This window comes from Typopeltis vanoorti, chromosome 23, assembly GCF_054136105.1.
Source record: "Typopeltis vanoorti isolate ZY-2024b chromosome 23, IOZ_Tvanoo_1.0, whole genome shotgun sequence".
NCBI classification, from domain to species: Eukaryota; Metazoa; Arthropoda; class Arachnida; order Uropygi; family Thelyphonidae; genus Typopeltis; species Typopeltis vanoorti.
Window position 1 is genome coordinate 74506892 of NC_143571.1, and position 17034 is coordinate 74523925.

The 17034-nt window shown below is 36.1% G+C and overlaps 2 protein-coding genes across 2 annotated transcripts in view; both read right to left on the bottom strand.

Moving 5' to 3' along the window:
- The window catches only part of RpS19a (Ribosomal protein S19a), a 50254-nt gene extending 34500 nt beyond the window's left edge, over positions 1–15754 (bottom strand). The window contains exon 1 of the mRNA XM_090412881.1: positions 15674–15754. The gene's annotated coding sequence lies outside the window, so the exon portion shown is untranslated. The remainder of the gene's footprint in view (positions 1–15673) is intronic.
- Positions 13422–15401, bottom strand: LOC150093986 (F-box/LRR-repeat protein 18-like). The gene has a single exon (XM_090412928.1). The coding sequence runs from the start codon at positions 15399–15401 to the stop codon at positions 13422–13424; it is 1980 nt and encodes a 659-aa protein (XP_090269054.1).
- Positions 15755–17034: the final 1280 nt, after the last annotated feature.

The following is a 17034-nucleotide window of genomic DNA, read 5'->3' on the forward strand; positions in this document are numbered from 1 at the left end:
ACAGAATTAAAAAAATAATAAAGTCCTTCCCATTCCCCGAACCATCTCTTCAGAAATGCCACCACCATACCTTACATCTGTGGTACATCAGAAAAAAATAGCCAGATCATTAAAAAAGTACAACCTCCATACGGCTTTTAAGCCCCACAGTAAACTTGCTACCTACCCTTATCTGTTCCACCAAAGACCAGCTGTCCTCCTCTCTAAGTGCCTGGAGTATATATAGAGTACCTTGTGCCTGTAAACTGGCTTACTTCAGACAGACAGGCAGATTAGCAACCATCCGGTTAGAAGAACACAAATCATACATCTGCAATCATGATTATGGTCAATCTGGCCTTGCAGACCCATTTTTTGGATACAACCCACAGGATCACCTGAAAAAAAAAACCACCACGCTCCACCATAGTAAATTCAAAAAAGAAAAACCATTCTTCGAATCTGCATCTGACTCAGGAATCAACCGAATTTAAACAAATATGGTTGCATTAAACGTTCCAAAATTTGGGAAACATTATCAGAGATCCTTCTTTACATCCTAGGCCACCTGCAAATGCCCATAGAGGGCACACCACCTAGATAGGACTTTAGTTTCACTTACTATTGTATTATATTTGTGTGTTACAAAAGTTTTTTTTAATCCCTGAAGAAGTCTCTGTGATGGATACGAAATATTGGAAGTATTAAAATTAGTTTTAATCCTTTCTCAATGCTGGTAATATTCCATTAAACCTCCAACATGTTCACACCTAACAACAAAATTCTGATTAAATATGCTAAGAAATTATATTCTGGGTTTAATCCTTTATCCACGTGTAAGCAAATTGGGCTACTTGTATATAGAGGCTAATGGCTTCACATTAATCCTTAGCATCCCATAATGCAATGCATTATGAGAAGGACCACTACCCAGACCGCTTTCGACCTTAATTGAGGTCTCATCAATGGGAACCAGACATGGAAGTGATACCAAGGTTGAAGTAATGAAGAAGTCATATTTCCATATACAAGTGGTCAAAATGTGTCTGTCTCATCTTATTACTAAAATACGCTGTATTAGAGCAGCGAATTTCAATCGGTGTGCCGCGAGATTTACGAAAACAAATTAATGTTGTAATTTGTGCATTTATTTATTAGTGTCTGATCCTCCCTCTTTTTGTGTGTATAAATCAATCAAAATTATTCCTATTTTCTGCCAGATCATCAAAAAATTAAAATATATTTTTTGGTGCCACAGAATTTTAATTAGTCTAGGTGTGCCGTAGCATGGAAAAGGTTGAAAATCACTGTATTAGAGAAAAATGTTTGAAAGTTTTACTACAAAATGAACCAAGTGATAACCTGGTTCCTTTTGTAGCAATTTTGTGTTGTCTTTGTGTGTGTTAGAAGTGTTATTTGTACTCCCTGAAGACATATCAGTGACTGAGTTATCGATATGCCATTAAATCTCCAACATATCCTCTCAACATTTAAGCTTTAACACATGGATGGAATGTATTGAAAAGGTTTTCTGAGGGTGAACAAACAGCAACTCAGATGTGTTTGTGCTAGGAAAGGCCGGAGTGATACTGCACTTTGGGAGCAAGGAAGTCATCGTTATACTGCTGGATAGCAGGATTACAGTTTAAAACAAAGCAAGTTATGAGAAATCTTGAAAATTTGAGTGCTTATTCACAACAAGGTTTGTCATATGAGGAAGAGATATGAACCACCACCAGCAAAACTATGGTATGATCTGAGGTCAGCGAGATTATTAAGCACCTCGTAGCGCAATTGGAAGAACAATCGTACATTGCACTCTTCGACTGGAATAGGCCTAAGTCTGATTCTCGTCGCGACGGGAGGAATCTTTATCTGGACGATTTCAATCGAAGGTGAGTTAGCCGATCTCATACGGTGGTAGCAGGGTTTGACCTGTATGCGGGATGAAAAACCTGAAACTCAGGTTTTTCATCCCGCATACAGACAAATCAAAAAATACTAGTTGTGGTAGTGGTGGAGGTGGGCAGTAGATGGTGTTGATTGATGGTGTTGATGAGTCTTCAGACTCCTTGGAGGTGTCATGAATAATAATAATTATTCTTAATAGCATCGAGGTCAAAGTTGAGGAAGAGATGCCCGAGGAATAAATAGATTTTAGGAAAGGCAAGGGTATCAGATATGAAATCTTTTGCCTTAGACAGCCCATTAAAAATTATACAAAACTTCCCTATGGCAGGATATCCCAAATTGTGTTTTGGGAAAAGCGATTAAGTGTTCCGTGATGTCAGTGACCAAGCTGTGTATTTTTAAACATGGAAGCAATTCGGGAAAGGAAATACTGCTGTTTATGACCGGTCATAAAAATTGCTTGCAAGCTGGTTACAACAATGGGTGACATATCATCTGCTCTCAAAACTGAACGAAATAACGTGTTGCAAATGTTAGTGACCAATCAGCAAGGAAGTATAAAGAAAATTTTCCCACTGAAATTGAAGATCAAGTAGTCTGTATCCGGTTCTCAAATCTAGTAATACTCAATTCTTTCTTAGCAAGTTCATATTGTAGGGTGAAAGTGCTTGTTTCGAAACTGTAGTGCCGTGATTTTCTAAAAGTAATAGACCTACAGATACTTTATTTAATTTTGGTGTTAAGAAATCTCTTATTGAAGGTGTCTGTGACGCAACAGATAGTAATTCATCCACCTCTAGGCTACAAAGCGATCTCCAGGATGTACAAAAGGAGGGGAAACCTACTAGCACACAGCCTGCATTCACTTGTAAGTACTTATATTATAAATTTTTGGTGATCAGAATGGGATATGTCAATGAAAACCAGCACAAATTAATTTAATGATGTTGGCCTGAGGAAACTACAATATGCTTCAAGATTTCATTAGTCCAGTGATTGATAACTGATTCAAATGTAATTTTATATTTGTCAACATGTCACACCGTATATGTATGTGTGCTAATACTCTTTATGATTATGCCATAATTAATTATTAATACATTACAAAATAGCCAAGGTGTTCAATGAAAATTTCAGGATTTGTGAAGTGTTCTGTTGTAGGAAATTTCTGGGAAATGCTGCCCTATGGTAATGTTTCATAGACTACTTCAAACTTTTGACTGTTCAGCAAGTAAAATTGTGCAGGTAATGAAAATAATGGGTTTTCTTCAACACTATCAGGTTGATATTTAACTTATATAGTGAGCAAGAAACCACAGGAAGAACAGGTGTTGGATTAACTGACTAGCTTCAGGTTGGCAAGGTAGTTAGACAAGATTGCATACTTTGTCTGTTTAGTATCTATGCTGAGGACCTCATGTGTGCAGCATTAGAGAAACTTAAGACCAGAATTAGTACAGGTGCAGTGGCGGCTCGTGGATTGAAATTGTGGGGGTGCTGCAACTTTCGAAATATACATACACACTGTAAGTACAGTGTATACATGTTTGGATAAAATATGAAAATTATGGTAAAAGTTAAAAAAAAATTGTAAACATAAAAAAATATTGTTTATTATCGATAAAATTATACAGTTTGGTATAATTCAAAATTACTTAAAAATAAAATCCATTCCTTTAATTGTAATTAAAGGAATGGATTTACAATTTTTGGACATTACAATTAAATCCTTTAATTGTAATGTCCAAATATTTAAAGAGAGGGAGTAAACACAAAAAGCACGATGAACTCTACTACTGGTGCAAACTGCATATAAACAACAATGGAACTACACAACAGACAGTGCTGCATTAAGCTAATAGCTTGCATCTCACTATGATGTGCATATGCTTGCGCATGTAGCAATATGACACTGTGGTAAATACAGTGCTGCTAGTGTCCTTCGCCCTCCTAAGTACTATAAGATGGATTTTTATTATTTTTCATACAAAATAAGAGAATTGTATAGGATTACTGATGGTAAAATTAAATATTACAAGTAAATATAAATAAATTAATAAATATATTTATATATCAAGAAAAACTGGGGGTACTGCAGTTCCGCAGTGCCTATGCACGAGCTACCCCTGAGGTGACAGACTGATCAGTAATCCAAGGTATGCCGATGATGAAATACTCCTTTATAATGAAAAGGAAGAAATAGGACAAATCTTTGAGAAAGTTAATAAGATCATTAAGAATAGGACTTCAACTCAATCCCAGAAAGACAAAGATTATGGTTCTCAAAGGAAATAATGCCACCACAGGGCAATTGGAAGGACAGTACATTGTGCCCTTCGATTCGAATAGGCCTAAAGTGCGATTATCGTCGTGATGGGAGGAATCTTTATGTGGATGATTTTCAATCAAAGCTGAGTTAGCCGATCTCATACGGAGGTAGCAGTTTTTTTCTCCCGGAAACTCTGGTTTTTCCATTCCACATACAAACAAATTGCCCTTCAGAACACACGCAATTTACAGACAAAAAATACTAGTTGTGGTGGAGGTGGACTGTAGATGCGTTAATGGAGATGATTGGTAGTAGAGGTTCAGTGTAGTGGTTGAGACAGTTGTATAATAGTAGGTGTCCTCCAGCGATGAGTCTTTGGACTCCTTGGAGGCGTCACGAATAATAATAATAATAATAAAGACATGGAAACTTGCAAGAAAAAAACAAGAGTACTGTAATGGATTAAGAAGTGAGAAAGCCAGCAAGTTTGAGTATCTGAAATCCATTATTAATGTGAAGAACTGACAAAGAAGACATCAGAAGATTAGGAATCGAGGATTCCAGGTGCAGCTGTTCTTTCAACAGCAACTTATGGATGTGAGACCTGGAACCTAAAGAAGTCTGAAAGGAAAAGAATTGCTGCTTTTGAGATGTGGTGTTACAGAATCACACACATTGAGAGGTAGTCAAATGGGTGGGCTAGAAAGGATCGGTAGAACTTTAGGGCTCTTTAAGAGGTACGGTTAGAAGAAAGCTGTTATACTTTGGACACATTTAAAGGACGAAAAGACTTCTCAAATAGGAGGTACAGTTCCTGGAAAAGGAGGAAGGGGGTAGATCGTCAATGAGATAGATGGTGTGTCTGGAGTGACTGGTCTTCAGAGTTGAAAACTAAAGAAAAGGATACAACAGGACCACCTGGCAAGGACTGGTGTCACATCACCTTGTAACAGTGATCACACGGCTGTTAACCTATTTATTGCACATCAGATGTCCAATGAATAGATGGACGGTAAGAGGTTATTTATACAGGAGAAAGACAGTGGAAGAAAGTAAACAGCTCTTGTGTGCTCCAGCACTGGTGGAGAAAATTGAAGTGGTTGCCTGCCATGACACAAACAACCAAAAGAGCTAACAAACTAGAAATAGTAGAGGGCAGCCTGTATGATGGCAGCACATATTGAGCAAGCTTCAGTGCCAGACCCAGTCAAATGCCCTAGAAATATCAAGAGCAACTAAATGAGTTTCTGCAAACTTTTTCATTTTTGGTTATGAGAAAGAATGGCAAAATTCTTATATTGCTGGCCATTAGTTAACTGTCAAGTCTTCCAGGTGGTGAAGAAGATAGCTACTGATGATTACTGACAAAACTGAAGTTAGAGCAATTGGAAATAGTTTGGTTGACTTAGTCTGGAGTGGACTGGGAACAGACCTGTTTACTCTAGAGTAGATGCGAGATGAGTAGGAAAAAAAAAAAAAAAAAAAAAAAAAAAAAAAAAAAAAAAAAGGTATTAATTCTCAATGACATTGTTAGTACAATACAAGAAATCTCACAAGGACTAAATGGCATTAGGGTTGTTCTAATTTCTTTTTGTCAAATGAGTGAGCTGTTTCTACTAATGTGGTTAGCATTATGCTATGGTCATCTATATAGAAAAATGATTACATGAAGTGTCCCTTATCTTTGGATGAAACTAAGATAGTAACATCATGGCAGGAGCATTAAAGGACAGAAGTTTTCTACATTTGACTTTTACCTCCCTTTCCTTTTTTGTGCTTGTGATGTGGCTATTGAGAACTGCAGTATACATTTGTTGGAGAACAACATCTGGATAGTGCTTAAGGACTCTTGCTTAATCTTTTATCCAAATGTAGGCAAAAAAGTTTCCTCACAAGTGAGCTAATTGTATATAGATGATGACCACATCAATTGCCTTAGTATATATCATAATGCAGAGTGCACTTTCTTTTGGAAGTGCATAATGCTTTGCATTAAGGAAGGATCACTACCCAGGAAAGTTGTAAGTTGAATGAAGTCATATCTCATATACAAAAAGCAAAAAAGTGTATTGCCTTATTATTAAAACACTCTGAATCAAGGTGGCTTCAGGAAGTTTTTCCACTTGGTTAGAAATTTCTTGACAAGTATAATTTACTAATTATACTTGTCAAGAAATTATATTATTGTTTAATTTATATCCAAGCATAAGCAAACACTGATTCTGATCTATCTCTAATTCAGAGTACATGATATACCCCCTCTTTTTTTTTTTTTTTGATACTTCATGAGAAATACAATATCTACTGATATGAGACCTCAATAAAGGTCAAAACCAGTGTGAGCAGTGATCCTACTGTAGAAATTTGATGTAGCTTCAAAATGACAAAGCATTTTCATCAATTTTTAGAGGTCAAGTCCTGTAAGAATGCTATAAAAATAACCTGTATGTCTATGTATATTTAAAACAGTTTAATATAAATAATCCCAATGGAAATTGTCTGTACTTGCTGCCCTAAAACGGAAAATTTCAGATTGTATTACACAAAGGCAATACCTTGCCACCAGAAAACTTTGTATATTAGCTCCTTATAAGGATATGTGAAAGTTGTTTGTAAATTCCACCTGTAAACACTCAAGGTCAGTGTCACACGGACTGACAAACTTCAGATGCACTTCCGCTGCCCGAAACAAATAGGATTAAAGGAGTGTAGAAGATCAAAGAAAGGGTCAGTGTCAAGGAAAGAACAGGGGATCGCACCGAAATATTCGAGGTCCCATGTCTTTGTGCAGGGATCCGGAAGAAGGTGAATAAAAGGTGTTGACCGGAAGATCGAGTATCGGTTATCAACAGGTCGTCACCGGTATCCCAGCGGTTGTCTGTCAGATGTAAGGCATCGAGAATGGGACTTCAGGAGAAGTCATGCCACTGGTCTGAAAGAAAGATGACAGAAGCCGGTCTGCCAGGCAATGCATTGATCTGATGACAAATCTTCGCCAGAAGCTATAGTCCGAACAGAGTAATTTTCGAGCGGGAAAGAATTGTTCCGTTAGTTTAATGAGCACGCAAGTACTCATCGAGCTGAAAATCTTCACCCTAGTGATGGGAGGACAGCGTCCCAACAAAAGCCATCAGTAAATCTATCGGCAGCATAAAAAGGAGGAGAAAACCTGATACAGGACTCCAATCCGAAGCCAGGGAATGCGAATACAGTGGGTAGCAGCCCTAAATTGAGTTCGATTTTTTCCCTTCAATTTTGTGATTTATGGGAGAACTTTAATAATGGACTGTTAAGATTAGGGTGCTGAATTTGAACACAGTTAATGGTTGGATTTAAATATTTAATAAGTAATAGAAGATTATGTGTGTAACAATTAAAGAGTAACAGTTTGTTAACAGTGCATTTGCCTAGAGTACTATCTTAGTATCTGAAGGATTGAACTTTTATATGTAATTTTATATGAATGAACTTTTATATGACATTGTTATGTGTATAATAGTAAAGAAGTAACTGTTTGTTAATGGTATCATTGCTTAGGATAGTAATTCGATATTAGAAGAGAGTGGTTATTTATGTGACATGATTTTCATGAATTGAAAGGGCATTTTAACAATTGTTTTATGTAAAGTTAAACTAAGAAATTTTTCTTTAACAGAATAATGGTGTAAATTGTTTTATGGTAAATAAATGTGTTGTTTAAATGTTAATAGAGTGTTGACTGATATTTAATTCTTTGATGCACTGTTCTGAAAAAAATATTAGAGCCTATTAGTGGGAACCCAGGAGAAAGGATAGATAGTAGACCACGACTGCAGATATTAATTAATTAGGGATAATCTGAATGTAATGGAAAAACTACTGGACGCACTTAACACTTCTTATTACTAGAAAACGGTCAATTTATGGTGCAGCACATCAAATATATTTTCTGGTATTCAAGGAATAAGAAGGTAAGTGTGGAAGGCAGTATAGCTTAAAGAGATAAATAGAGACATAAGGAAAATAATAAGATATATAAAAGGAGGATACAGAGGCCCCCCCCCATCCCATTTACACCCCCTTCATGAAGACCATTATGAACTTCCAAGAGGAAGTACTTTGCATTATGGGATACTAAGGCAACTAATATGAAGTCAGTCTATAAATACGAGTAGCCTAATTATGAAAGATACTTCACACATACTTTGTCTGCTTACACTTGGATAAAGAATTATTATTATTATTATTACAGGCAACTCCGGGGAGTCAGACTCATCGAGGGAGGCCCTAAACATCATGTCCACACAACTATACGACATTCTCACAGTATCTATCATACCTTGCCTTGAACTCGCTCACCATCATAGCACCCACAACAGACTCTGGCAGCTTATTCCACTCATTTACCACTCTAAAAGTAAAGAACCCAGCTCTAACACCCCTGCTAACCACACTCTTGCCCAGCTTCCATAGGTGTCCCCTAGTTCTCCCACCACCGGTCCTGATCTGAAAAATATATATCCTCTGAATTAATCCTTTAGCAATTTGAATGTCTCAATCATATCTCCCCTTTTCCACCTATCAACTAATTTCTGCAACCCTACAAATCTTCAACCTGTTCTCATATGGTTCATTCCATAGACCTGCTATCATCTTAGTCACTCGCCTCTGGATCCTCTCCACCTCCTCCCCATCAAGAAGGAACCTAGGTGACCTTGATAAGACCTCGAGATGAGGTCTTATCAAGGCTCGGTACAGAGGTACAATAACTTGCTTGTCTCTGCTCGTCAAGCTATTTTTCAACAACCAAGTAAAATGAGCTGATTTAGCTACTTTTGCAATGTGCTCCCTAAACTTCATCTCCCTATCCACCAACACTCCCAAGTCCCTGGCCTCATCAATCTCCTGGAGATTGATGAGGCCAGGCCATATACTGCTGCTAATCTTTTCACCCCAAAATGCATAAGCTTACATTTTGTCACATTAAATTGACATCCATTCTTCTTAGCGCCCAAAACACTCCAATCTATCCAAGTCGTCCTGCAAGATTTTGACATCTTCTGCCTTCGTTATTGCCCTACCCAACTTTGCATCATCAGCGAACAAATGAACTGTTCCTCTTAGATCCTTCCCTATATCGTTAATGAACAAATTAAACAGCAGTGGTCCAAGAACAGAACCCTGCGGCATACCACTAGTCACAGGCCATCTTTTGGACTCTGCTCCTGAATAAACTACTCATTGATATCTCTCCATCAACCACCTACCTATCCATCTCACCAACCCTATATCCATTCCCATATGTTGTAGTTTACGGATTAGAATTCCATGTGGTATCCTGTCAAATGCCTTAGCCAGGTCCAGCAGTATCACTGTAAACCCATTACCCTTATCCAGTTCAGCCATCACTGTGTTATAAAACTTGAGCAAGTTACTGAGGCATGATCTACCCTTCACAAAGACATGCTGTCCCCTGTACAGCATCTCATTTGACATTGAATTAAAACAATATAATTTCTTGAGAAGTATAATTTACTTTCTAACCATGTGGAAAAACTTTTTTTTTTTAAATCAGAATTTTGATGGAATTGAGATAGAGGAGAGAAGGCTTTTCATTCCAGAATTATTAGAAAATATCAGATTGGAAAAGGTGGAATGGAATGGCTGGGTAAATGGTTTTCCATAGTAAAAATATCTGGTATTCTAGTGGGACTATTTGTGTCACGTTGGAGGTTTAATGAAATATTTAGTCCTAGGAAAGGATTAAAAACTAATTTTAATGCTTCCAATATTTCGTGTTATTGAGACATCTTCAGGAATTACAAATAACTCTTGTAATAAACACAATACTAAATGAAACACCTGGGTGACTCTAAAGTCCCATCTAGGTGGTGCACCCTCTATGGATGTTTGTAAGGGGGAGCCTAGGACCAATTATTGTTTCACAAATTTTGATAAGTTATGCATCTGTATTTATTTAAGACATCTATTTAGGATGGAAAGATATCAGCTACCAAAACATACATCAAAGGAGGGGGGGGGGAGGAAGAGAGAGAATCAGGAAGAGGAAAATGGTTAATTCTTGAAGTATTTATGTCAGGTTAAATACTTCTGACTGTTCAGAAATCAACCTAACTTAAAATCTGATGCATAAAACTTCCCAAAATTTGGGAAACAATAATTGTCAGGTCCCACTTTTACATCCTAGGCCACCTGCAAATGCCCAAAGAGGGTGCACCACCTAGATAGGACTTTGGTCACCCATATGTTTCATTTGTATTGTGTTGTCTCTCTGTGTGTGTTACAAGAGTTATTTGTAATTCCTGAAGATGTTTCAGTGACAGATGAAATATTGGAAGCATTAAAATTAGTTTTAATCCTTTCCTAGTGCTGTAAATATTCCATTAAACCTACAACACAATGTCCTCACAGCACAGAATATTTGTGTGTGTGTGTTCATTTTTAACACTAACAGCAGTGGAAATGGAGAATAACACTTAACCCACACTAACAGCTTGAAGGAAAAGGCTTAAGAAGTGCAGTGCAGGTAGTCCATATTGTAATTTATTGAAGTACCAGGATAGTTGAAGTGAACCTATTCTGTGGATTACACAAAAGTTTACAAATCCTGTCTAGAATGCAAAAACCAAAAGGTTTTATATGAAGAGCCAGGCTCATACCTCTTTGCAAAAGCTGATGTTTTTTTTAATCCCCAAATTAGGAAAATTGGTCAAAGAATACAAATGCATGTAAATGACTGCCACAGCAGACTACATATAGATTAAACCACCCTACTATATTAGTTTTACATGATTCTAAGTTATACCAGACTGTTAAATTCAACAACTAATAGAAAGTTGTCTGGCCGATGATTTTTTTTTCTCTTATATTTACCATAAGTTGCCATACTATAATCGATTTCCATATATTTTTTGCACATCTCATAAATCAAGCTTACAGAAAATAGGGTGGAGGACATGAATTTGCTAAATGTAAAATCACCACCCTGTTTAGGACAACTTAAGAGACTTGAGAAGTCATCTTTTCTAAAAAACAGTTTAGATTATTGAACCCAACTACAATACTAAGTTTACAATTACAACCTCTTGTAAGCAGTATTCCTATAAAAAAAAATCACAAGATTGTAATTTAGATTATACTATGTTTAAGATTCTCCTAGAGCACTATTCAATATTATATCCAAGAAAATATTAAAGTTAAGAAGAAAGAAGGTACCATTGCATACCTATGTCTGCAGAGAGACCTGTTGATTTGTTACAAAGTCATTAATCCAACTACTCTTTTTAGCACTGAACTGAGTATTTTTATGGAGCTCTTAGGGACACCACTCCAAATGTGAGAATCAGTAAATAATGCACAAAGAAACAATCCAATCATTGAATGCTAGGTGGTTACTGTTTTGCATTATTCTGATACATGTTGGCTATGAACAGCTTAACATGAATGCTCCATAATTGGTACACCGTCTTCCTCTATTTATCAACAGGTAAAATTTTTCATATTTTCTAGTCTTGTGGCCTGGTTGGTCAAGTTATCATACTCAGTCTCCAACCAACAGTCTGCAGGTTCGAATCCTGCAACAGGCATGGATGTTTGTAATTTTCTTTAGGTGAAAGATGAATTTCACTGACAGGTCCGAGTTCACTGCCCCACTTATTGGAAACCTGCAGTGGCTTAAAAAAAGTTCTGTTTGGTTACTAGAATGTTTTCAGAGAATGTAAAAAATAAAATGAAAACTATAAATAAATAAATATATATATATATATAGCCTATTAATATTTATACTGATTAATAGACATCAATCAGTTTATAGCCAAATGAAGGGAGGGCCACCTACTTTACATGTCTCTCTGTCTCCACCACTCAATCCACCAACACCATCTATCATCCGCCACCACTAGCATTTCCACAGAAAATTACAAACATCCATGCCCAGTCTTTTGGCTGTAGGGCAGATATGCTAACCACTCGGCCAACCAGGCTAGCTTGCCAACGAAAAAACGAGTTTGAAAAATGAAAGCGACATTTGTTCAATATCTAATCTTTAAAGGCACCTGTGGCATGACTATAAACAATAAATTACACGATAACCACAGTAATTAACATTTGTTCCATATACTGAATTTACTCCCCCCCCCAACACACACAAAAAATTAGTAATCTCTGAAGAAATTTTCCCAAAAAATACATGTTTATCAAAGAACTGTGATATTTACTATGCCAATATGACCTAAAGATGAGGTAGAATTTCTGGAATTAGTCCTCTAACTTGTATAGACTACCAAGCAAATCTAACTATACCAGTGGTTCCTAAACTGTATGCCATGGCACACAGTCTGAAAGAACAAAAAAAGGTCCATTTTTTAAACAACGATCATTATCAAATGCTTTTCCAACATCCTACAAGGTGGCATATAGTAGTGAAGTGTAAAAGGCCTAGAGATACTGAAAAAAATTATTGAGATACTAAGTCACTGTGAACTGAGTTTGGGAACCTCTGCACTATACCAAGAACTGCTCACAGTGTGCCTCTTCTAATCTTTCATCAGAAGGAAATAAGAAAGATTCCTCAGTAGTTTGAATAAGTTGCCATCCAGATGCTATACAAACATCTGCTTCAAAATTATCACCCATCTTATATTGCCTATATAAGCCATTAGAATTTACTATATAAGGATTTACTTATCCGACATCTATCCAACAGCATAGAAGCAGGTTTCTGGCTTTTATCCAGCCTGTCCCTCCTCCCTTTCACAAGTTATGGATGTCATTAACAGCTTCTTTACTACTGGGAGATGCAGTTAAATAGTGATCATCACAATATATATTGTGTGAATTATTCCACAATAGATATCTTAGCTACCTACCTACCCTTGGAAACAACCCACAGAAGTTTTGAGAAACTCATGGGGCTGTTAATGATTGAATTTGATGACTTACATTTTGTCATTTTCCTTATCGGTTGCTGATAATGTTTATTAGGAAGCATGCAATGTGAGTCAGTGATTTAGAATCACAAGTTAAACTTTAAAAAAGTGAAATGGATTTGTACCCGACAAGTGTCAAGTTCAGTTAACACTTAACTACAATTAGAGAGCTACTCTTTTCAAATAATTCACTTTATTTGAATAAATTTTACAGACTGATTTGCAGATATCATCTTCAGAATGGACACCATACAGAAAGTTTATGACAACCAAACTGCACGTATAAACGTGCAGCTTATACAACACCTATAGTTATAATCTAGAAACTTCAAATATTAATGCCATGCACAGTTAGCAATGTTACATAACATTGAGCAAAGTTCTCTCCAGTGTTGCCTAGGAATATCTGTGTATGGTGAATGTTGCTTATACTGAATTGGTTCAATAAAACTATCAATATCAAGTTTTTTCTTATGATAGACCGTTTTCAATAACTTGGAAACCTGTCTAAAATTAAAGATGCGCCCATGAATATGAAGTACTTTTAGATTATTCATTTTTGCAACATTAGCAGCAATGCTAGCTGCTTCTAAAGTGGTTTCTCGTTTTGATTTAAGGCAAAGTCTACGCATGCTACGAACATCAGAGAGAGCATTCCATAAACTTTGGGAATTGATATCAAGCATTTTATGTTGTAGCACAAAATCTGATAATGAATCAAAATTGTACAATGCTTGAATTATGGATCCCATGCATGTAAAATGTGCATGTTTTCCCAGTGACCCAAGCCTCAAAGTCTTCAGGAACTTACATTTATTTGCTATACGATATAAAAATGATCCATAATTTATATGTGGTAGGTCTAAAAGGGTCAAAGATTTCAAATGTGTTAACTTTGAAAGAAGATTTAAATCTTTATCTGTACATGTCACAGTTTTTAAACACCCAGGGCTGGGACAGCCTCTAAAATCACAATCCTCAACCAGAGTGCAGTTTTCTACAATTAAAAATAAAGATGAGTCATTAGAATCTTCCAAAGCTGAAATTCCTATACGCCGCCTTTGGGAAAATCCAGATGTTTCAGCACTAGTCTCTCTTCTGTTACATTCATGAAGTTCACTAAATGCACATGAAGAAAGTGCAAGCTGTTTCAAACACTTTAAATAACTAATGGCAAAACAAGGTTTATTTTTTACAGAAAAGTGAGAATCAAGCAAATTTAATACTGTAATATTGCTACAAACTTTGAAGAAGTCAGATAACATAGTACAATTCAAATCAGGTTCCCAAACACTATCATAAATACGAAGTACAGACAATTCTTTTCCCCCGATTCTAGATATATCTTCTAAATCTTGTGCAGTAACATGGGATTTGACCAGTTCCAAATATTCAAGAGATGATGGCAACACTTTACTAAAGATGCACTGTTTTGCATTTATGCTGAAAAGATTAAACAGGGAGAGATGAGTGATATTTGTAATTGTTTCCAAAATGTTATCTTCAGTACTTGGCTCAATTTCTTCATTGATATACCAACAGAGTTTCTTCCATTTTTTGCCTTCACTTGTATTTAATATCAACCGCATCAATTTCCAAAATACAACATAGCATGAACTAAAGGGAGGGGAATCTACAGAAGGAAGCATTTCCAATGTGAGTAGAAAACTATGTAAAAATGGTAATTTGTATGTTTCAAACCGAGTTGAAAAATTTGTTAGTCTGTATGGAGGAGACACATTAGACATCAGATATAAGTGCAAACTCTGCAAATGACTACATTTTGAAAGAATGTTGTGCAAAACTGTAAAGTGTAAGATGTTATTTGCAATTTCAAAATATAAGCTATGTATATTCTCAAACTTAGAAGCAGGCAAATGCTTGAAGGAATCAAGTGCTGAATTTTCAATGGTGCCTTCATTATCACGATACAGAACAGACCACGAAATTTTAGTAAGACAAGGTAAGCTTACAATAATTTTGGAAAAAGAAAGTAGCTCTATGTTACAATTTACGATGTGCAATGTTCGGAGATTTTTGCATTTTATTACACATTGTTGCAAAATAAGAGGTTTTATCCAATTACAGTTATTCAAGTCCAATACTGTAATATTCAATGATCGCCCCTTAACAGAAAAATATAACTTAAACGTTTGCAGTGGTAACCTTTCGGTATTAAAAAATGTCGTCGTCCTCACAAGCTGTTTGTCACAAGCTACGTCGTGAAACCTTGAGTTCACTTCACCGACGCTTACGAGATCTTGTATTGATAAATGTGACAAGATTTTGAGAAGTACTTCATCGGAAAGATCCATTATTGTAAAATTTTGCTTAAAGGCGCCTGCCATTTTTTAAAGTAAATGTTCGAGTCACCTAACACACAATAGATATGCGGATTAGGACTAAAGCGCCGGAAGTTGTAGTTTCTTGTCTCCTAGTACAATAATTTTTTCAAAAAAAGAAACCTGATAAATTGTGCAGCTTTTAACCATAAAAATGACAAAAATAATAACATATATACAGATACATATTTTCATTATCAGTCACAGCTTCATCTTGATCAACAAATTACAAATTGAACTCATACCTTAACGAAAGCCGGAACGATACACTTTATTCAACGTTTTGAAAAGACGGGGCTACAGATGTGAAATCAGGGAGTTCACGGGCGACCCCTGGTAAAGTTATCCCCAGATGTCGCTAAGTGCATGATATAAAGTATAAAATAGTAAGTTCTAAAATTGCAAAAAAAAAAAAAATTAAAAAAAAAGAGACAGTGCCATCATAGATAATTATGAAAAGAAAGGATCATGAATATCCATTTTTATAATATTTGAATAATAATAAATTGTATCGTAACATTTTTGTAATACTAACCTCTCTAGTAAAATTTCGACATCTTTGAAGTTTCAGTTTATTTTGCTATAAAAGATAATGGATCTTTAATATCTAACTATGTATCCTTTCATTTATAACAAAGGCAAAGAGTAGAATTGAACAGATAATATAGAATAAATATCGAGATTATTCTTAATTCTTATCAATAGAATTTGTAATGGAATCAAAAGTTTAATAGCTAAATTTGCAAATGACTCCAATCACCATGTACTGGTTAATAACAAGTATCAAAAGCAGTTGATTTCTAGCATAAACTGGATATGTCATTAGTCTGAGGAATGACGATTAACATGTCATGCCTTAAAATTTAAAGTCATTGATTTAGATACCAAAAAAAAAATCAAGGGTAACCTTTTATCCAAGTAAGAATAAACTCAAAACAGTAGAACACAAGTGTGAGCAAACAAAGTTTGCACCTGAAAGTATCTTCAGGACTGGGGTAAGGTGGTACAACACCGGAAAACTCGTTGCAAAGTGGAGCAAGCTAACATCACTCTTATCTCAGTATCTCCCATAATGCCAAACACATCTCCTTGCAGATATGTATAATGTTATGCATTAAGGGAAGGGCCAGTACCCAGACTAGTTTCGACCTTTATTGAGGTCTCTTCACTGGGAGCCAGGCCCAAGTGGAGTACCAGGCAGAAGCATATGCAAGGTCATCTCTACCTATAGGAGCATAACATTATACATGCCCGCAAGGAGATATGCTTTGCATTATGGGATACTGAGATAGGAGTGATGTTAGCTTGCTCCACCTTTGCAACGAGTTTCCCGGTGTTGTACCACCTCACCCCAGTCCTGAAGATACTTTCAGATGCAAACTTTGTTTGCTCACACTTGGATAAAGGATTAAACTAAATTTATTATAGTAGAACACAAGTTGTCTAAACAAAAGGCAGCCAATACTCCATACGTGATAATTTCATTAATTAGCAGAAATTTGCCGGTAAGCATAAGCACGTTACACCATTACAGACACTAATACTATGGTTAGCATTTTGGACTAAGAAATGGCTGCAGGGTTTGCCACAGTCTCTCATTCTCTTC

What these genes read in the sequence shown, in the direction of transcription:
- LOC150093986 (XM_090412928.1), bottom strand. Translation starts at nt 15,401, where the DNA reads ATGGATCTTTCCGATGAAGTACTTCTCAAAATCTTGTCACATTTATCA.